Source organism: Scyliorhinus torazame, chromosome 3, assembly GCF_047496885.1.
Source record: "Scyliorhinus torazame isolate Kashiwa2021f chromosome 3, sScyTor2.1, whole genome shotgun sequence".
Classification (NCBI taxonomy): Eukaryota; Metazoa; Chordata; class Chondrichthyes; order Carcharhiniformes; family Scyliorhinidae; genus Scyliorhinus; species Scyliorhinus torazame.
This window is the reverse complement of record NC_092709.1, coordinates 90,430,796-90,454,090: the sequence shown is the minus strand read 5'-3', so window position 1 is coordinate 90,454,090 and position 23,295 is coordinate 90,430,796. Positions and strand designations below refer to the sequence as shown.

The 23,295-nt window shown below is 49.9% G+C and overlaps 1 protein-coding gene across 5 annotated transcripts in view; it reads right to left on the bottom strand.

The window, feature by feature from the left end:
* sorcs2 (sortilin-related VPS10 domain containing receptor 2) overlaps positions 1–23,295 on the bottom strand; it is a 963,142-nt gene that overhangs the window by 139,989 nt on the left and 799,858 nt on the right. For all 5 annotated transcript variants that reach the window (XM_072495949.1, XM_072495950.1, XM_072495951.1 and 2 more), the window contains exon 11: positions 2,520–2,622. In XM_072495949.1, the coding sequence (XP_072352050.1) occupies positions 2,520–2,622 (103 nt within the window). The remainder of the gene's footprint in view (positions 1–2,519; positions 2,623–23,295) is intronic.

Genomic DNA, 23,295 nt, shown 5'->3' with positions numbered 1-23,295 from the left:
ATCTTAGCCACAAAGCCAAGAAGCGATGCTATTTGCATGTTTGTAAGTGACTTTTAGGAAGTGTGGCGACTGACTGCTGAATGTCACTGAGTATTTCCTGGAATACAGATGATTCATAAAATATCTATAGTGCGGGAGGAGGCCATTCAGCCCATCAAGTCTGAATCAACTCCCTGAACATCTTTGGAGACTAAGGGACAATTTATCATGGCCAATCCACCCAACCTGCACATCTTTGGACTGTGGGAGGAAACCAGAGCACCCGGAGGAAACCCACGCAGACACGGGGAGAAAGTGCAAACTCCACACAGGCTGGAATTGAACCTGGGTCCCTGGCATTGTGAGACAGCAGTGCTAGCCACTGTGCCACTATGATACTATGATGGTTCATTCAATCTGCTCCTTGCTAACACTATCCTCACTGCCCACTGAGGTCTGCTGAACATAATTAATCCTGTCTTGAAATTGAATAGCAGTCTCTCAAATCAAATCACTCTTCATTATATTTCTCCTTCTCTGTTTATATCTAACGGTCTGCTTTTCTAGTGGGCAAATAATTTTTCCAACACTTTGTGCTGTTTGCATGGAGACCTGGAAAACAACTGATTCAGAGATTGCTTAAATCAACAATGACTCAGTCACTTCACAATGATGCCGATTTGTTTTGGCTTCTGATCAGGCAGCCACCGATAGACTATGACGAGTGTGCATGCTTGTGTTCATACTCCCCTCTGTGTGTAGCGCTCTGTGAGAGCAACTTAGGTGCATGTATATGGTGCAAATAATGGAAGAAGCTGTGTGGCTGCTGCTCACTTAGGGGTTGCTCTGTGCACTCATTGGTCACGTGCCCTACTTATCTGGAACTGTGTCCCACCCTATGGTTCTTGTTTTATTCTTTCATGGGAAGTGGGCATTGCTGGCTAGGCCAGAATTTGTTACCCATCCATAATTGCCCTTGAGAAGGTGGTGGTGAGCCGCCTTCTTGAACCGTTGCAATTCATAGGGTGTAGGTACACCCACAAAGCTGCAGGAAGGGAGTTCCAGGATTTTGATCATATGGCAGTGAAGGAATGGTGATCTATTGTTCCAAGTCAAGAGGGTGTGTGGCATGAATGGAAACTTGAAGGCGGTGCTTTTCCGTACATCTGCTGCTCATCTTTTAAGTGGTAGAGGTCACAGGTTTGAAAACTGCTGTCGAAGGAGCCTTGATGAGTTCCTGCAGTACATCCTGTAGATAGTACATACTGCTGCTACTGTTTGTCAGTCGTGGAATGAATGAATGGTGAAGTGGTGGGTAGGGAGTCGATACAGCGAGCCGCTTTGTCTTGGATGGTGTTGAGTTTCTTCAGTGTTGTTGGACTGCACTCATCTAGGCAAGTGGAGAATTTTCCTTCACACTCATGACTTATGCCTTGTAGGTGGTGGATAGGCTTCGAGGAGTCAGAAGCTCAGTTTCTCACTGCAAAATTCCAAGCCTCTGGCCTGCTGTTGTCGCCACTGTATTTATACGGCCAGTCCAGTTAACTTCCCGGTCAATGGCAACCCCCAGGATGTTGATTATAGAGGATTCACCAATGGTAATGCCATTGAATGTCATGGGGAGATGCCAATTTCTCCCCTGTTGTAGATGACCATTGCCCGGTACTTGTGTGGCATGGATGTTAATCACCACTTATTAGCCCAAGCAGGTCTTCCTGCATATTGGCATGGAATGTTTCAGTATCTGAAGAGTAACAAATGGTATTGGACATTTTGAAATATGATGGGGAACGAGCGTAACATGTTCTTGGTACTGTGAAACTGAGGAAAGCATTCCCAGAAGAACAACAGTCCCATGAGAAGATGTTAGCCAAATGTCATGTTTCTTTCACAAAGGGTTAGTGTCTCGCTATGCCAAAGACAACTCCAATGGTGTAATCAGTGAAGCAATATGACAAGATTGGTTAAATATGGTGATGTTCACATTAGAGGGTAGCACTGTTGCTTCATAGCACCAGGGTCCCAGGTTTGATTGCCGCTTGGGTCATTGTGCAGAGTCTGCATGTTGTCCCCGTGTCTGCGCGGGTTTCTTCCGGGTGCTCCGGCCTCCTCGCACAAGTCCGGAAAGACGTGCTTGTTAGGTGAATTGGACATTCTGAATTCTCCCTCAGTGTACCCGAACACTCGGAATATGGTGACTAGGGGCTTTTACAGTAACTTCATTGCAGTGTTAATGTAAGCCCACTTGTGACACTAATAAAGATTATTTAAAAAACTGTGAGAACTGTTGCTGATGATGACAGGAAAAAACAACTGAGCTATACTTCCAAAAAGTGCAAGCTTACAGCACGTCTGGTGAAGACCTGGCCCCAACACAAAGTAAGGGACAGTACTAGTGGGTGACCCCTGATTGAATGCTAGATGAATTTTAGCGTTCCATTCAAGTTTAAAAACCATCCCAAAATATCTTTCAGAGAAGAAGCTTTTTTAAATAAAAATGATCAAAATTAAATATAACTTATCCAAATAAATAATTTTACCTGCTCCCATTATAAGTCCTGGTGCAGAATCTTTGGTGTGAACAGTACCTGATACATATGGGTTATCAGCCCAACGCAGGTGCAGATGAACAGAGCATTCAGGCTACAGAAAAGACAAGCAATAAATTCATATTTTAAGGCCATTTTATTATTTTCATTTAAATTTGTTACTTTCTATGAAATATATACCGTCACCCATATTTCTAACATTTCGACGCACGTTTCCAAATGACACAACACAAGCCACGAAACAGTACCAGTTGACGTGTCTTAGTTAATAATGTTTTCTAATTTAAGCTCACACAATTCCCATTTTACTGCATTCAGCATTGGACACTGCACCTCAGTAATGAAATACTGACATTGGAGGAGGTGCAGTGCAGATTCACCAGAATGATACCAGGCAGGAGAGAATTATATTATGAGGTCATGTTGCCCTATATCACTAAGTGTAGAAAATTGTAGGTGAGCTGGTCAAAGTGCAAGGTTTAGGGCTGAAAGATGAATAAGAACAACTTTAACAACTCAAAGAGCTAGTTTTGGACGAAAGGCATGTAACACCCTTTTGGCTTACAGAAAGAAAGAATCATGGGCGTCATTCTCCGACCCCCCGCCGGGTCGGAGAATGGCCGTTGGCCGCCGTGAATCCCGCCCCCGCCCCCGCCGAAGTCTCCGCTCCCGGAGATTGGGCGGGGGCGGGAATCCAGCCGCGCCGGTTGGCGGGACCCCCCGCTGGATTCTCCGGCCCGGATGGGCCGAAGTCCCGCCCAGAAACTGCCTGTCCCGCCGACGTAAATCAAACCTGGTATTTACCGGCGGGACCAGGCAGCGTGGGCGGGCTCCGGGGTCCTGGGGGGGGGCGCGGGGCGATCTGACCCCGGGGGGTGCCCCCACGGTGGCCTGGCCCGCGATCGGGGCCCACCGATCCGCGGGCGGGCCTGTGCCGTGGGGGCACTCTTTCCCTTCCGCCTCCGCTACGGCCTCCACCATGGCGGAGGCGGAAGAGACTCTCCCCACTGCGCATGCGCGGGAAACTTTCGGCGGCCGCTGACGCTCCCGCGCATGCGCGGGGAAACTGACAGCGGCCGCTGACGCTCCCGCGCATGCGCCGCATTTCCGCGCCAGCTGGCGGGGCAACAAACGCCATTTCCGCCAGCTGGCGGGGCGGAAATCCCTCCGGCGTCGGCCTAGCCCCTCAATGTTGGGGCTAGGCCGCCAAAGATGCGGAGACTTCCGCACCTTTTTGCCGGCGCGATGCCCGTCTGATTTGCGCCGGCTTTGGCGCCAGTCGGCGGGCATCCCGCCGTTGGGGGAGAATTTCGCCCCATATCTCCTTTTTTAGAAAGTTACTCTGAGGCAACCACAACAAAAATAGGAACATAACAATATACACGATGTGCCATCAAAATACCGAGTCAAAATAATTTAACATTGCAAAACACCCAAATAATCTGCGGTTTTTGAGAACTGCAACACAATCAATAAGATTTCTCACTGCTGACGCTCAGGCATATGGCATAATATGCAGTATGGTTTCAAATGCATGAATAAAAAAAATACAGTGCCCTCATAGTAAATGTCTTTTCTGTGGTTTACACTAAGGTAGTGAGAATATATGCATATTCTAACCCAAAAAATTCTTACCTAGATTATTAACATGTAAGTTGTTAACGAGCTAAAGAGAAATTTACTGACTGTAGAATATTCTGTTCTCTGTTGCTGGCTAAATTTCCTATAGAATCCATATTAGCAAGCTCATTAGATTACCAGAGTATTTGATGAGTCAAACTAGTTATCTCAACCAGGTTGCTTAGATGTATGTTTAATGTCGTCTACAGTTCTTTGCTATGTTTTGGGTTTCTAACATTGCCATTCTCTTTGGGGTGAGAATCAAATACCTCTCTAGTAAACAGACTTCACATTCCTTTCGCTCAGAGGGCATCATAATATGCCTCATTACCAAAGAAATCAAGAGAGACCCCAGATTTGAACAAAGAATCCGTGCCAATATATTTAAGCTGACTGGTATGTATTGCATAAGTGACAGCTTCATCGTTGGTAGATAATACATGGCAATGGAACCATTCATGGGGACACTCGGGAAGTCTCCCAAATGGGCAAACATTGTGTCACAGTGGTTAGCACTGCTGCCTCACAGCGACAGGGATCCGGGTATGTTTCCGGCCTTCGGTGACCGTGGGAGTTTGCACTTTTTCCCCGTCTCTGCGTGGGTTTCCTCCGGTGGCTCTGGTTTCCTCCCACAATCCAAAGTTGTGCAGGTTAGGTGGATTGGCTATGCTAAATTGCCCTTCAGTGTCCAAAAGGTTAGTTGGGGTTATAGGGTTACAGGGCTAGGGAAGGTCCACGGGCCTAGGAAGGGTGATCTTTTGGAGGGTTGGTGCAGACTCGATGGGCCGAACGGCCACCTTCTGCACTGTAGGGATTCTATGATTCTAAATGTACTTTATAGTCAGTGGACCTCATTGATAATGATTCTTTTTAAAAAGAGTACCCAATTAATTTTTACCAATTAAGGGGCAATTTAGCGTGGTCAATACATCTAGCCTGCACATCTTTGTGTTGTGGGGGCGAAACCCACGCAAACAAGGGGAGAATGTGCAAACTCCACACGGACCTGGGATCTCGGCGCCCTGAGAAGCAGTGTTAACCACTGCGCCACCGTGCTGCCCCATCACTGAGAACGTAACCTCAGATGCTTAAGTCTGGTCGACCAAACACTAGCTTATTCAAGCAGACAACAGGAACAAATATCATATCCATGTGTGCCTGGAACAGTAAGTAAAGTCTGAAAAATAACATAAAAGGCTCCATTTTTGTCACAGTAGTACTCCAAACTGAGCTAGATCAGATTTCTTTAAAAAGCAGCTCGATATCACAAAACCTTAAGCAAGGTAATGGGGTAGCATTGGATCACCCTAGGGAGGGGAAATGTGGTAAGTTAAAGAGAAAGAAAACGGCAATATAACTGGGTAGTGATATGGGTAATGAAAACCAATGTGTGATAGAAAGGGGCAGAGCACCAGTAGATAAGGTCAGAATGTTCACAACATTTCTTACAAAATTGACGAATTGATAGCACAAATAGAAATAAAAAAGTATGATCTGGTAATTATTACAGAGACCTGGGGCGGGATTCTCCGACCCCCCGCTGGGTCGGAGAATCGCTGGGGGGCTGGCGTGAATCCCGCCCCAGCCGGTTGCCGAGTTCCCTGGCACCGGATTTTCGGCGGGGGCGGGAATCGCGCCGGTCAGCGAGCCCCCCCCCCCCCGCGATTCTCCGGCCCGCGATGGGCCGAAGTCCCGCTGCTGGAATGCCTGTCCCGCCGGCGAGAATCAAACCACCTCTCTTACTGGCGGGACCAGGCAGCGCGGGCGGGCTCCGGGGTCCTGGGGGGGCCCGGGGCGATCTGGCCCCGGGGGGGTGCCCCCACGGTGGCCTGGCCCGCGAACGGGGCCCACCGATCCGCGGGCGGGTCTGTGCTGTGGGGCACCCTTTTCCCTCCGCCTCGGCTACAGCCTTCACCATGGCCGACGTGGAAGAGACCCCCCCCCCGCGCATGCGCTGGGATGACGTCAGCAAGCGCTGACGCTCCCGCGCATGCGCGGACTTCCGCTGGCCGGCAAAGTCCTTTCGGCCTCGGCTGGCGTGGCGCCAAAGGCCGTTCCCACCGGCCGGTGGCGCGCCAACCACTCCGCCGCGGGCCTAGCCCCTCAAGGTGAGGGCTTGGCCCCTAAAGGGGCGGCCTGACGCCGGAGTGTTTCCCGCCGCTCCACCCCGCCGGGACCCCCCGCCCCGCAGGGTAGGGGAGAAACCCGGCCGTGGTGCAAGGTGACCAAGGCGGAGTCCTGAACATTCAAGGGTATTCCAGGAGGAAAGGATGGCAGGAAATGTTGGGGGGGTAGCTCTGTTATCATCAAAGGATGAGAACAGCGGTGAGAAAGGCACAGCTGGATGCGCTGCCACCTTTAGAATATAATAATCAACTTGATGAGTGGGTAAAATATCAAGCAAAAGCAATATCATTGCCTGCTTTTGTACCTGCAACCCAGATTACAATTTCAGACACACAAACTCCCAAAAAAACATTATGAGAGACATTTCCAGAGTGTCAGCTCGGGCAGGAAAAGCGGTGCATATCCCATTGGCTATGCTGCCGGCTTTTCCTGCCAAATTTGAAATACTCTGGAAAAGAAAATCCTGGAGGTGGATCCCACAACGTCTTGCTGGCCCCCTGCCAGCAATTAAGGTTGCTGAAGATCAGGCCTTCCCCACCCCCGCAACCTTGTCCCTCCCCAACAGAAACCCACTGCCAGGGCATGATGTTCGTCACCCGTGTGCTGTGTGCCCCCGGTGGGTATGTTCGGCAGGTCCCTGTTTGTCCAAACCTGTTGTAAACAGAGGGGGTGGCAGAAAACCCATTATGTCATTGCCAGGGGGTGGAGATAATCTCAACGGGGAATCCTGCCAGTGTAAAAGCCAGTTTGGGCCTCCCGCTGGACTCTCTGCCCCCTCCAGCCGCCCTATCGGCCGCAAACAGAGGTGGAAAAACTTCATTCAGGTGAAAATTTCTGACCTGGCGTTTTGAAGCCTCAGTTTGCAGCACCAAAGCAAAAATTAGCTGCAGTTCCCACCTCCCATTCCAGGGCCACCAGATATTCCTGAGCACAATTCGGAGGACAAGCCACTGGTTCGCACATCTGTCTCCATCATCATTGTCTCTTCTGTCTAGGGTTGGGGAACGATGAGGATCTGGGGTGGGATTCTCCGACCCCCCGCCGGGTCGGAGAATCGCTGGGGGCTGGCGTGAATCCCGCCCCCGCCGGTTTGCCGAATTCTCCGGCACCGGATATTCGGTGGGGGCGGGAATCACGGCGCGCCGGTTGGCGGGCCCCCCCCCCAGGCGATTCTCCGGCCCGCGATGGGCCGAAGTCACGCCGCTGTCAACCCATGCCAGCCGGCGTGGATTGAACCACCTTTGGGACGGCGGGACACGGCGGCGCGGGTGGGCTCCGGGGTCCTGGGGGGAGGTGGCCTGGCCCGCGATCGGGGTCCACCGATCCGCGGGCGGGCCTGTGCCGTGGGGGCACTCTTTTCCTGCTGCCTTCGCCATGGTCTCCATGAAAGAGACCCCTCCACTGCGCATGCGCGGGGATGCCGTGAGCGGCCGCTGACGCTCCCGCGCATGCGCCGCCCGGCAAAGTCAGTTTCACGCCAGCTGGTGGGGCGGAAATCAGTCCGCCGCGGGCCTAGCCCCTCAAGGTGAGGGCTCGGCCGCTCAAGATGCGGAGACTTCTGCACCTTTGGGGCGGTGCGATGCCGGACTGATTCGCGCCGTTTTTGGCGCCGGTCGGCGGACATCGCGCCGATATCGGAGAATCCCGCCCCTGTTTCCAAATGCTGTCCAGAACAAGTCGTTGTTCCTATGTTCCTTATTGATGAAGTTCCCCTACACTCTGAAACGTTGCATTCAGACCCGCTTCGTCAGATAGAAGATGCTGGATTCAAGTATCTCAGCAAATTTCAACCGTTACTGAATATCTCTGATCACAATCCAGCTTGTCAGCATATGAGTGATACCATGGTTTGTTCTGCTTAAAATGATAATGATAGGTTTTAAATACTCGTTAAATACTCGGCCAATAAATATATCAGAAATCCTATATCAATAGATTTGAATTCATAGAGAGTGTTACAATTTAGATGAGGGGCTGGGGTGGGGGGGGGGGGGGGAGAAATAAGTGATTACTAATCCATTAAAAAAGGGATTATTCAACCAAAAATGTGCACGCACCATGGTTCACAAACCAGGGTGTACAGACTCCTGTGGGACTGTAGAGACTTTCCAGGCCATCCATGAAATTATTGCTCGAGCAGACAGGAGAAAACAAGACGTGGAGAAAAGAGAAGAAAGAAAAATTTTAAACGCCACCCCATCTGCTTCACAGAAATTAATGATTAAGGAACTGTTTGGCTGCAGAACCTTAAATCCAAATACAATATCCTGATAAATATTGCCTGCTTCACCAACTCTATGAGCGGAGGTCGTACATTGGTAAACATGACCTCTGCCTTTGGAGGCAGAATGCACAATTGACAACGATTAGGATTCATTAAAAGTATTTTTGGAAAGCATTTTCAGACGCAGTAACTTTGTAAAAAGCTCTGACTTGTTAGAGTTTAAATAAGACCCGAACGAGGATTATAAATCAACTGTTAATCTATCCTGGTTCATAACTGAAAGACAAATCCACAATTTTAACAATACTATACATTTATCTCCTGATTTATGAAACATGGAGGTGGCATTACTGGCTTTTAACTGTTACAAAGAATAACGAGTAAAGAACAATACAGCACAGGAACAGGCCCTTCAGCCCTCCAAGCCTGCGCCGATCACGTGTCCTATCTAGACCAACCGCCTGTATCATTCTATACCCCATCTGTTCATGTGTCTATCCAGTTAAGTCTTAAAGGTGGTTAACGTATCGGCCTCAACCACCTCACTTGGCAGTGCATTCCAGGCCACCACCACCCTCTGAGTAAAAAACTTGCCCCGCACATCTCCACTGAACCTTTCCCCCCCTCACCTTGAACTTGTGCCCCCTTGTAATTGTCATTTCTGTGCTGGGAAAAAACCTCCAACTGTTCACCCTATCTATACCTCTAATAATTTTATAAACTTCTATGAGGTCGCCCCTCAGCTTCTGTTTCTCTAGGGAGATCAATCCTCATAGCTAATACCCTCCATACCAGGCAACATCCTGGTAAACATTTTCTGTACTCTCTGCAAAGCCTCCACGTCCTTCAGGTAGTGCGGTGACCAGAATTGGACACAGTATTCAAAATGTGACCTAACCAACGTTCTATATAATTGTAACATAATTTTCGAGCTTTTATACTCGATACCCTGTCCTATGAAGGCAAGCATGCCATATGCTTCGTTTACCACCATTTCCACCTGTGCTGCCACTTTTAAGGATCTGTGGACCTGCACGCCCAGATCTCTCTGTGTCTCTATGTTCCTGATGGTTCTGCCATTTATTTTATAGCTCCCACCTGAATTGGATCTACCAAAATGCATCACCTCGCATTTCTCCGGGTTAAATTCCATCTGCCATTTCTCTGCCCAATTTTGCAGCCTATCTATATCCTGTTGTATTCTCTGACAATCTTCATCACTATCCGCAACTCCTGCAATCTTAGTACCATCTGCAAACTTGCTAATCCGACCCGCTATGTTTTCTTCCAAGTTATTTATATATATTACAAAGAACAGAGGTCCCAGGACTGATCCCTGCGGAACACCACTAGTTACAGACCTCCATTCGGAAAAACACTCTTCCACTGCTACCCTCTGTCTTCTATGGCCAAGCCAGTTCTGGATCCATCAAGCCAGTTCACCCCTGACCCCATGTGATCTAATCTTTTGCACCAGCCTGCCATGAGGGACCTTATCAAATGCTTTACTAAAGTCCATATAGACAACATCCATAGCCCTTCCCTCGTCAATCATTTTTGTCACCTCCTCAAAAACTTCAATCAAGTTAATGATACATGACCTCCCTCATACAAAACCATGCTATCTGTCACTAATAAGACCATTCACTTCCAAATGTGCATAGATCCTATCTCTGAGAATCTTTTCCAACAATTTCACGATCACGGACGTCATACTCACTGACCTATAATTACGCGGATTATCCTTGCAACCCTTCTTAAGTAAGGGTACAACATTGGTATTCTCCAATCCTCTGGGATTTAACCTGTGGCCAACGAGGACACAAAGATTTCTGTCAGAGGCCCAGTGATTTCATCTCTTGTCTCCCTCAGTAATCTGGGATAGATGCCATCTGGCCTTGAGGATTTGTCTACCTTAATGATTTTTAACACACCTAACACTTCCTCCCTCGTAATAAAAACATGTTCTAAAGTGTTTACACATCCCTCTGAGACACCACCAATCAACGTATCCCTCTCCTTTGTGAATACCGATGCGAAATACTCATTAAGGACCTCACCTACTTCCTCTGGTTCTACACATAATTTCCCTCCTTTGAGTGGACCAACTATTTCTCCAGCTACCCTCTTGTTCCTAATATACATATAAAATGCCTTGGTATTCTCCTTAATCCTGTCTGCCAAGTACATATCGTGACCCCTTTTTGCCCTCCTAACTCCCGCTTGAGCTCTTTTCTACTTTCCTTGTATTCCTCAAGTGCTTTATCTGTTTTTAGTTGCCTGTACCTCACATTCCATCTTTTTTTTGACAATATTCTCAATTTCCCCAGTCATCCATGGTTCCCGAATCCTGACTTTCCTGTCCTTCCTTTTTACCGGCACATGCCTGTCCTGCACTCCCATCAACTCCTCCTGAAAAGCCTCCCACATGCCAAATGTGGATTTACCCTCAAACAGCCTCTCCCAGACAACAACCTGCACATCCTGCCTAATCAGGTTGTAGTTAGCCTTCCCCCAATTTAGCACCTTAACCCTAGGACAATACTCGTCCTTTTCCATGAGTATCCGAAAGCTTACAGAATTGTGGTCACTGTTCGCCACATGCTCTCCCATTGCAACTTTGATGACCTGGTCGGGCTCATTCTCTAGTACTAGGTGCAATATAGCCCTCTCTCTAGTCGAACTATCCACATATTGTTCCAAAAAATCTTCTTGGACACACTTAACAAATTCCTCACCATCCAAACCCCTAGCCCTAAGGGATTTCCAGTCAATATGAGGAAAATAAAGTCTCCCACAACAACAATCCTATTATTTCTACCTCTATCCAGAATCTGCTTACCAATCTGTTCTTCAACTTCCCATGGGCTGTTGGGAGGCCTGTAGTACACTCCCATCATAGTGACTGCCCCTTCCTGTTTCTGAGCTCTACCCACAGTGCCTCATTACTTGATTCCTCCATGGTGTCCTCCCTTTGTACAGCTGTAATATGTTCTCTAACCAGTATTGCAACTCCCCACCTCATTTACCTTCCGCCCTGTCTCACCTAAAACACCTATATCCTGGAATATTTAGCTGCCAGTCCTGTCCCTTTTTTAACCAAGTCCCCGTTACAGCAACCACATCCAAGTTCTGCGTGTGAATCAAGGCTTTAAGTTAATCTGTTTTACCTGTTATACTCCGTGCATTGAAACAGATTCACTCCAGACCTCCAGTCCCACTGAGTTCGACCTCCCCAGCCTGCCCTTCCTCTTAGTCAGCCTGACCCTGGTACCATGCTCATCCCCAGTCTCTACATTTGTCCTGATTCCCACCCCCCTGCCACATTAGTTTAAACCCACCCGAATCATACTAGCAAACCTCCCAGCCAGGATATTGATGCCCTCCAGTTCAGGTGTAACTTCTTCTCCTTCTTGTATAGGCTCCATCTTCCTTGGAAGACATCCCAGTGATCAAAAAAACTGAAGCCGTCCCTCCTGCACCAGTTCTTTAGCCACCTGTTCAACTGCACTATATCCCTTTTGCTAGCCTCACTAGGACGTGGCTCGGGTAGTAATCCTGAGATTACTACCCTAGAGGTCCTGCTTTTTAATTTTATACCTAGCTCCCCAAATTGCCGTTGCAGGACCTCGCTACTCTTTCTACCTATGTCATTTGTGCCAATGTGGACAATGACCTCAGTCTGATTTCCCTCCCATTTTAGGATGCTTTATACCCGCTCAGAGACATCCAGGACCCTGGCAAACTACCATCCTGGAGTCCTTTTCGTTCCCAGTAGGAAAGAAACCAGTGGTAAAACGTGGGAAACCTGGTTTACACCAGGACTGAATTTTCTTTCAATTCGAGCTATTAAAAAGGCAAAGTGGGCAGGCAATAAATCAGACAGTCAAACCTCTGTCGTGTGCGTTGTGTGTGTCATATAGACAGACAGAGAAAGTTGACCCCGACAACCTGATGAAAGTTTTCTAAATGAACCTGAGTTCATTTAATTTGGTATCAATCCACCCCTGTTGTAAAATCATCAGGAATTGGTAAAGACCATTTAGCCCCATCAGCCTGACCACCACTCATTAGATTATGTGCAATTAGCACCTCAATTCATTTACCGGACTTTGCTCCACATCCTGTAATAGCTTCACCCGTCAAAAATCGATCTCAATCTTGGAAGTTCCAATTGTCGCAGCATCTGCATCCCAAAGTCTAGCTGCGGGGAAGGTTACACGCAGCAACAATCCACGTGAAGGAAGGAGCCAACTAACAATTTTGAACAGTTTTATTCATCAATAGTATATATATTCCAAAATGTAATACTGTTTTTGTATTTATTGTTTTAAATTGGGCTTTCTGCCCAAGGAATCTCAAATTTGGTCAATTCAAATCTGAGTGAAAGGGAAAGGCATCAAAAAACCAGTCAGGAAGCCAGCCACCACTCTATTAGAATTCGTGAAAGAAAAGAAAAAAAATATTTAGAAATAAATATTCAAATGTGTTTCAAAACAGGTTCCTTTGGGTTGGTGAGTGCATCAAGATGCAAGGCAGCTGATTTGGATCCGCTGAAGGGAAGAATTATGGGCCTGCTGGGGAGGTTTGGAGGGTTCTCGGGGTACAAACTGAATGTAGGGAAAAGATTGTTTTCCCGGTGAATGAGCTGACACAGCGGGCTACTTTAGGGGAGATGCCATTTACGGTAGCGAGGGATAGGTTCAGGGATTTAGGGATTTAGGTAGCGAGGGAATGGACGGGTCTCCATAAGTGGAACTTAACGAAGCTGGTGGAGGAAGCTAGGCAGGATCTTAAGAGGTGGGATACACTGCAGTTGACGTAGGCGGGGTGGGTCCAAGTGGTGAAAATGAATATTTGCCAAGGTTCTTCTTTATTTTCAGGCTGCCCCAATCTTTATACCAAAGGCCTTTTTTCAGAAATTCGATACGATCATTTTGGACTTTGTATGGGCGGGGAAGGTGCCGAAGGTGGGGAGGACCCTGCCACAGACGCAGAGGCAGCAGGGGGGATTAGTGTTGCCGAATCGGCTTCATTATTATTATTGGGTAGCGAATGTGGATAAAGTGCAGTGATGGTGGGAAGGAGAAAGGGTAGAGTGAGTTAGGATGGAGGAGGTATCTTGTAAGGGGTCAAGTTTGAGGGCTATGTTGATGGCGGCGTTGCCAATGGCTCAGAGTATGTATTCAGGAAGCCCGGTGGTGCAGTCCACGGTGAAAATATGGAATCAGTTGAAGATGCATTTCAGGGTGGAAGGGATGCTGGTGTTTTTTTTTAAATTTAGATTACCCAATTCATTTTTTCCAACTAAGGGGCAATTTAGCGTGGCCAATCCACCTAGCTTACACATTTTGGGGCTGTGGGGGCGAACCCCATGCAAACACGGGGAGAATGTGCAAACTCTACATGGACAGTGACCCAGAGCCGGGATCGAACCTGGGACCTCGTGCCGTGAGGCCGCAGTGCTAGCCCATAGCTCCACCGTGCTACCCTGGGATGCCGGTGTTAACGCCGCTGTGCGAGAATCATGGGTTTGAGACGGTGGATGGATAGTGTTTACAGGAGGAAGGGTTCTGTATTTGGAGGAAGGGTTCGCCAGTCGAAGGGTTCGCCAGTCTGGAGGAGCGAAGGGAGAGGATAGAGCTACCAAAGGGGAGTGAGTTCAGGTATCTGCAGGTTAGGGATTTTGCGCGAAAGGTCTGGAGGGGGTTCCCTAGGTTGCCGGGATACATCCTGTTGGAGCGACTGGTGCTTCCAGATGTGGAAGGGAAGGGAAGAATTGGGAATAAATACAAGTGGCTGGGGGGACAGGGAGGTGAGCGGGTGGTGAAGATCAGGAAGAAATGGAAAGTGGATTTCGGAGGGGAGATCAATTGGGGTGTATGGAGTGAGGTACTGCATCGGGTAAACGGGACCTCCTGCTGTGCAAGGATGTGGTGCACAGGGTGCATATGACTTGGGTGAGAATGAGTGGGTTCTTTCAGGGGGTGATTGCTGGGAAGTATGTTTCCCGGGGTCTTTATGTGCTGTAACCTGTTTTGATGCATGTTGGTAATAAAATACATTTAAAAAAAAAAAGATGCAAGGTAGCATTGGAGAATTACTAATTGCTTTGATTTTAAACTCAGTGTCAACGTCAAGCTCGCTGAGACCAGGTGAAGCATGAATCCAGTATAATTCAGACCATTTACAGCATCACACTTGGCAACAGGCCTAAATCTCAAATTTAGATTATCCCCTATTGCTGCAGCTCTTAAAATATAAAGTTCAATTACAAATAAACTTAAAATTTCAAATAAAACAAAAACATCATTTGTCTATTTGTGCAGCATCTGTAATGTGAAATTTAAAATAATTGACAACCAAATTTGAGATTCCTTGGGCAGAAAGCCCAATTTAAAACAATAAATACAAAAACAGTAATACATTTTGGAATATATATACTATTGATGAATAAAACAGTTCAAAATTGTAATTATACCTTCAATATGTCGGTTTTCAAAATAAGCCCTGACATCTAATATCAATAAATGTGCAACTCCTCATTAATTATTACTCACTCTGAACACCCACAGATTCCAGCTTTACTCAACACAATTGGAGCTCCAAATCGGTCCTAAATTTCCCAGAAAATAAATAAAACCAAACAAAGCACAAATAAACTTGCAATAAACCTGCAGGTTTCGATGGAAGGGTGTACAACATTCAGTCAATCTGCTTTCACCTGTATAATTTCTCTGCAAATTTTACAACTACAATTATAGGGTGTGATTCTCCGGACTTGTTACACTCTCGCACGAGTGAAAGGAGGCCGGTGAATAGTGGGAGAGGCCGAAAACGAGAACTGCGCCAGGCGGCAAACAGTTTGCAATGCAACCGGCCCGCTACCATAGGCGGAATCGGGATCTCGCCGTAGAGTGGGGAGAAACCAATTATCACCACTTACGCCCTATTTCCATCCAACTAACGAGAATCACCTTATATCCAATGGCCCCTATCATTCAGCGGCCTCCCCAGAAAATGGTCATGCTGGCGCCAATTGGTACTCCTTTTGAAAAACGTGAACCTGGTGGAAGGGTTTCTGTGATGAGCTGAGGAAGTGAGTAGCCTACTTTGCTCACAGGCAAAGAGGCCGAGGGCGCTAGGATTGCCATCCACTGCAGGAGGCAACACCACACATGTAGCTTCCAACATCCGAACACCCAGGGGATGGGACACAGCTCCGGGGACATGTCCACGGCCAGGGGTTGGGTGTGTGCCACGGGGAGGGGGAGATGCCTGCAGAGATGGGACAAGGGTTCGGAGGTCAGCTCACATTTGGAAGAAAGTGACAGATGCATCACACTGGTTGTGCACAAAGGTGTTTCTTGTGTTTGACAATTTCCCACCATCTCAATGATGCTCCCCCCCCCCCACCCACCAGCATCCTCGCCTCCTACCGACCCCCCCCCCCTCCCCCCCCTCCCCCCCCCCCCCGACCCCCGGTGTCCTCAGTGTTCCTCGATGTGCTTTTACCTCATAGCTCTACCACTGCGTCTAGGTGTGTCCCAGGATGCACAGCAGAGTTGGAGGCAGCCAGCTGCTTTCCTCGTCCCAAGGCCTTCGATGCCCCTGGCGAGCGTCCTCTGGGGGATCTGGGGCTGGAGGGCCCCGGCTCACTTGCAGGCAGTACATGCACAGTCGTGCCGCCCTGTCCCCTGTGCTGGCTGCGAGATGTGGCCTCATCAGGGGGGTGGAACTTGGGGGAGCAGGTGGCCACCGTCGCCACTCCATGGGACAGGTGGGTTGGCACTCAGTGCCCCCTCCTCCCGCTCAGTGCCCATAGGGCCCCGTGGGTCACCTTAGGATGGAGGGGCAGCTGCTTCGAGCCCCGGCTGCCCTGCATCATCTGGCTCTGCCAGCCCTGGAGGTTCCCCGTGGTCTGCACCATCGTGTTGACACCCTCAGCGATACTGTTCAGTGACTGAGACATGCTCTGCAGCAGCTCAGCAATGCCCACCTGCGACTGGGACAAGCTCCGTGGTGCCCCAGCCATTCTCATCTGAGAGTGGGACATGTCCCACAGAACCTCATCAAGGTCCGCCTGGTACTGGGTCACATCCCTCAGCAAGGCAGCCATTCTGCCGAGACCCTCAGCCATGGTCGTCACTGACCGCGTGACGCCTTGGACACCTTCACTAATGGTGCCGACGTCTTGCACCTGGCTGTCCACTGTGGATGCCATCCTAGCAGTGTTGGCCTTGGTGCTACGCATTGCCGGCGACATACCCTGCACTCGTAGCCTCTGGGACTCTTCCAATCAGCCATGGACCAGCTGGAGTGTCGAAGGCATCTCCCTCTGAATGTCCCGGCCGCTCCCTAACGTCTCCATCAGCTCCAGGCAAACATATTCCAGAGACTCAGCATCAGGCTGGGACCCAGCTGGGTCCTGGGATGCAGCAGACCTCTAACTGCTGTCTAGCCTGGGGGTTCCTGCCTCCACCTGGTATGCATCAGCAGCTGTGTGGTGCTCACCAGAAGCTTGACCACTAACATTTCCCACCAAGGTGGGTGATCTGTGCTACTGAAGGGTGAGGATGATAGCTGTGCCGCGACTATTACGGTGGCATCCTTGGAGCTCTCCTCCAAGGTGGTCCCCTGGGAGACTGGAGAGGGTGCCGCCCGGGATGGGCCGGCGCCATTGGCTGAAGGACCTGCGGGAGAATGACATGTGGTCAGTGGGAGGGATGGGTCAGTCAGTTAGGCAATGACAACTCATGTTTGACAGATCCTCCAGGTAGAGCCAGGTTGTTCCCCACCTCTGTGGTGTCCCCCAGCCTCTGCATTCGTTACCGCTCTGTCCTCGGCCACCCCAGTCACCTCCAAGGCATGCTCCTCAAAGGAGATGAGGATTCTTATGCCTGGCACGCCACCGCCAGCCTGGGGCCTCTGCAAACGGTTGTGGTAGGAGACACAGAGATGACATCATTAGCCACATGTGTGGTTCACAGTGGTGGGGGAGGGCGGGTGAAGCAGGGGGTGGGAGGGGGTTGAATTGGTTGGGGGTGGAGAAAGGGTTAGGGGGTTGAAATGGGGGGTTGATAGACTCTTCTGTGTGGGAGGTCTCGGTGGGGCAAGACGGACACGAGACTATGGTGTATACTCATTCGTGTTGCCTGGTTTGGGTCATTGGCCTTCTTCCTCCACTGGAGGCCAGTCCTCCTGGTCACACTCACGGTGCTCACAGCCGCTCCTGCCTCGTCCCAGGCAGCACTGGCTGCCCTATGGCTAACCCTCCGGGACCCTTGGGGGAACAGGACATCCCTCTTGACAAATACTGCGTCTAGCAGCCTCCGCAGGTCAGCGTGCCGAATCTTGGGACTGGCCTCTCCATGCCATTGTTTGAGCTGGCTGGGGTTGGCTGAGCAAGTGCTGCTCGACCTTGTTAGCGGGGGGCTGGCGAGCGCGGTCCCGGAGAATCAGCCGACGAGGCTTCATTTGTGGCGAGAAGCCCATGAGGCCTCGTTAAGTGGACCAATTAACTTTGAATCGTGTTGCCAGCCTTGCTGGGCCGACGCCGGGAAGCCTGTGGCAATTCCCGCTCACTACCACACGTTCAGGAGAATCGTGCCCATAGACTTTCATATAGTTCAAGTATAGGAGCACATTGTGCAATGCCTAAAGGTAAATGGGCCCCTAGCCAGTTGGGGCAAGATGTAACTTGGCTTTCTTTTGCCTGTTTGTGCAACAAGCAGCAAGTGATCGCGATTATTTCCAGCAAAGCTGTCTCAACCACCATCAAGATATAGAATAAAACACTGCTACTTGGATACTGAGGTCTAGACCAACTCTGTTATATTCTCCTGGTCTAACCTTCATTTCATATGCACGGTAAGCAGCTGGCCTTGATAAGGCCCTCATCTGGGAGTCTGCCAAAGATAGAACGGATAAAAAATACTATGAATTGGCAGCTCTTTAGGGGCTGCGACAGATATGAAAAGAAGTGGTTAAGCGATAAGTGGTGTCAAGTTGGGTCAATAATTCCTTACATGCCCTAACACTGAATGGGGGAAACAAAACACTTTATTTAAAACAAATTCTGAGGCAGAAAGCAAAGTCTGTGGGCAATTGTGCACTGTAATCATCAAGTAACCAAATCCCTTCCCATTCATCCTGAATTCTCTGACAGCTGAAGACATCCTCGATGTTCCCTTCCTCGGAATTCAAAGTCTGGTAAAGTTGCATGAAATGGGAGGGGAAAGGCGAGTCTCTTAGAGCACATATCCAAAAATGATAGAAGAAACAAAAATCAAAAAGCCTTGAATTAGTATTGTTTCAGAGGATAATGGGAACAATCAGGCAGGACGGTGGCACTGTGGTTAGCGGTGCTGCCTCACAGCTCCAGGGACCAGGGTTCAATTCTGACCTCGGGTGACTGTCTGTGTGGAGTTTTAACTTTCTTCCCATGTCTGTGTGGGTTTCCTCCGTGTGCTCTGATTTCCTTCCATAGTCTAAAGATGTGCAGCTTAGGTGGATTGGCTCTTAGTGTCCAAAGGTTAGGTGGGGTTACGGGAATAGGGCGGGATTGGGGCCTAGGTGGGGTGGTCTTTCGAAGGGTTGGTGCAGACTCGATGGGCTGAATGACCTCCTTCTGCACTGTAGAGATTCTAATTTAAAACTTCTCCCCCTTCTCATGGCAGAAATCAAGATATGGGGCAAGATTTTCCGTTTCTGAGTGTTGACGCTGTCATAATATCCACTCATGTATATAATGAGATGCAGACAGGCAGTGATTGACACATAGGATGGCCAGTAAGCATACAACACAGCACAGCCAATCACCAGACAGGGCACTACCACTATAAAGCCAGAGGGCACTAGGTTTCCCACTCTCTTGGGACCCAGCTACTGAGACAGTCAGAATCCACGAGCTAACAAGCACGCACACCATGCGGTAGCTGGTAAGTCTGGTCAGGCTACTACAAGGTCACTAATCAGATCAGTATAGTGTTTACCCACAGCTGAATATGTACAGCAGTTCATCTAGTTGAATAAAACAGTGTTGGATCTTCTCCTGTGTTAGACGTCTGTTTCTAACTTCCCTGCATCGAGTGCAGTCCACATCGAACCAACCTGCCTAACACATCATGGTACCAGAGTGATATTGATCTTGACCGACCTACCTCGAGTGAATCAGCATCGACCAGCAAGCAGCCATCCAGCGAAATGGAAAACATCCAGCCTCCTCCGCAACTCCGCATTTCCGGCAACCTCGGCGCCAACTGGAAAATCTTCAAGCAAGGCCTCTGACCTCGAAGCAGCATCGGATGCCAGGAAGATCGCGCTATTTCTCTCCACCGCGGGTGACCACGCGATCCACATCTACAACTCCCTTATGTTCGCTGACAGCGAAGACAAAACGAAATTCAAAACAGTCCTGCTGAAGTTTGACAGCCACTGCGACATTGAGGTCAATGAGAGCTTTGAACGGTACCTTTTCCAGCAGAGGCTTCAGGGTAAGGATGAACCTTTTCAGTACTTCTTGACCCATCTCCGCATCCTAGCGCAGTCATGTAGCTATAACTCGACCGCTGATTCCATGATCCGGGATCAGATCGTTTTCGGGGTCCACTCCGACTCCCTGGGGCAGCAGCTCCTTAAAATCAAACAGTTGACCCTCTCTGTCGCTATCGAGACGTGCGTTGTCCATGAGCATGCAAAGAATCGTTACTCCCACATCAGGGCGGCAGAAACTGCAAAGCTGGCCTCCCACGAGGCAGAAAGGGTGCAGGCCATTGCACAGATGCAGGGCCTGAGCATCGAGGAGAGTGGCCATTTCGTGCGCTTTTCTCGGATCCCTGCGCATGCGCCCCACGACCGAGTGGACGACGAGACCGAAAACCCGACTGCGCAGGTGTGTACGTCGACCGACTGCACTGTGCATGCGCGATGGGGCACGGATCGCGCTGACGTCAGCGTCATGACATGTCCGAATTGTGGCTCCGCCCATTTAAAGCGGCAATGTCCGGCAAGAGGACGCCTATGTCTCCAGTGTGGCAAGCTTGGCCACTACGCAGCCCTCTGCAGATCTGCTCCACCGCTCAGCAGCCAGCGATCCCAGCTGCGGCGCAGAAGTATCCGCTCAATACAACAAGGCATGCCAGATTCTGATCCCGACAGCCCAACGGGCCCTGATGCTGAGTGCCTCAAGTCTCCATATCGGGTGGGCATCATAACCAAACATGAGCTGGCCTCCACCACACCTGCGCAACGCCTCTCGATCCTCAGTGTGGATCCCGACGACGAGTGGTGTGCTGTCCTCACAGTTAACAAGGCTCGCATCCGATTTAAACTGGACACCGGCGCGTCTGCGAACCTCATCTCACAATCCGACCTCGACACCATCTGGGCCCGACCAAGCATTCTTCCACTGGCCTGCCAGCTCCTTGACTACAATGGCAATGCCATAGCTGCCAGTGGCTTGTGTCAACTAGGGCCATCCAACAAGGCGATCAAGGCAACGTTACGATTTGAAATCATCAGGCCTGACAGGGCGTCCCTGCTCGGTGCTCGAGCCTGCAAGCTCCTGAACCTGGTTCAGCAAGTCCACACCATGTCATCGTCACCGGCGACGGCCTCGCCCAACGGAAAGTTGCAAGCCGACACAGATGACATTATCACGCAGTACCACAGTGTATTCGATGGAATGGGCACGCTCCCGTACCGATACAAAATACTGCTCAAGCCGAACGCCACCCCTGTAATCCATGCACCACACCGGGTGCCGGCGCCCCTCAAGGATCATCTGAAAAAGCAACTACAGGACCTCCAAGACCAGGGCATCATCTCGAAGGTCACGGAACCAACAGACTGGGTCAGCTCCATGGTCTGCGTAAAGAAGCCATCAGGGGAGCTCCACATTTGCATTGATCCCAAGGATCTAAACCGCAACATAATGCGGGAGCACTACCCGATCCCGAAGTGTGAAGAGTTAACCAGTGAGATGGCTCATGCCAAATTCTTCACTAAGCTGGAGGCCTCCCGGGGTTTTTGGCAAATACAGTTGCGTCCAGTCGCAAGCTGTGCACGTTCAACACCCCGTTCGGCCACTAATGTTACGACCGCATGCCTTTCAGTATCATATCTGCCTCCAAAGTGTTTCATCGCATCATGGAGCAGATGATGGAGGGCATCGAGGGGGTACGAGTATACGTGGACGACGTGATCATCTGGTCCACAACGCCCCAGGAACACATCGCTCGCCTCAAGCAGGTCTTCCAGCGAAGTCATGAACATGGTCTCCAGCTCAACAGGGCCAAGTGCTCATTTGGTCAATCTGATATAAAGTTTCTAGGCGACCACATCTCGCGGCAGGGTGTGTGGCCAGACGCCGACAAGGTCTTGGCGATCAACGCCATGAAGACCCCGGAGGACAAGAAGGCGGTCCTCCGCTTCCTCGGGATGATCAACTTTCTCGGGAAATTCATTCCCAATATGGCATCCCACACCACGGCCCTCCGCCATCTCATCAAGAAGTCGACAGAATTCCAGTGGCTGCCCACACATGAAGCGGAATGGCGTGAGCTGAAGGCAAGGCTCACCACAGCCCCAGGTCTAGCGTTCTTCGGCCCAACCTAGGAAACCAAGATATCAACTGATGCAAGCCAGGACGGCATTGGGGCGGTGATCCTCCAGCGAGATGACTCCTCATCCTGGGCTCCAGTGGCATATGCCTCCAGGGCCATGACGCCCACTGAGCAACGGTATGCCCAGATCGAAAAGGAGTGTCTGGGTCTCCTGACAGGAATAGTCAAGTTTCATGACTACGTTTACAGCCTGCCGATATTCACAGTGGAAACGGACCACAGACCTCTAGTCCACATAATCCAGAAGGATTTAAATGACATGACACGTCGGTTGCAGCGAATTCTTCTTCGACTCCGCTGCTATGACTTAGAACTTGTCTACACGCCAGGCAAAGAGCTGATCATTGCAGATGCCCTATCGTGGTCCATCGCCACACCGTGTGAACAAGGTGACTTCATCTGCCACATAGAAGCGCAAGTGCAATTGTGTGCCACCAACCACCCAGCCTCTGACGAATGGGTGGTCCAAATTTGTGAGGAAACGGCCAAGGATCCTTTACTGCAGCGTGTGATGCAGCACCTTACCCATGGCTGGCAGAAGGGACAATGTCCCCAATTCTTTAATGTTAAAGACGAGCTGACGGTTGTGGAGGGAATCCTTCTGAAACTCGACAGGGTCGTTATTCCTCAAAGCATGCAGGCTATGGTGCTGGGCCAACTCCATGAGGGTCACCTTGGAGTCGAGAAATGCCGCCGCAGAGCTCGGGAGGCGGTTTACTGGCCAGGCATTAACCAGGATATTGCCAACACGGTCCTCAACTGCCCCACCTGTCAGAAGTTTCAACCGGCTCAACCCAAGGAAACACTGCAACAGCACGAGATCGTGACCTCTCCGTGGTCCAAAGTAGGTGTAGACCTTTTTCACGTACACCTCACGTCGAAGGCGGTCATCAAAGCCTGCAAAGAAACGTTCGCCAAGCATGGGATACCGCTCACGGTAATAAGCGACAACGGTCCATGCTATTACAGCCAAGAATGGTCTGATTTTGCACAGTCCTACAACTTCCGTCACGTTACCTCCAGTCCCCATTACCCGCAATCAAACGGGAAGGCTGAGAAAGGGGTCCATATTGTCAAGCGGTTGCTGTGCAAAGCTGAAGACTCAGGCTCCGACTTCAACCTGGCAATGCTGGCATACAGGGCAACCCCACTGTCCACTGGGTTGTCTCCA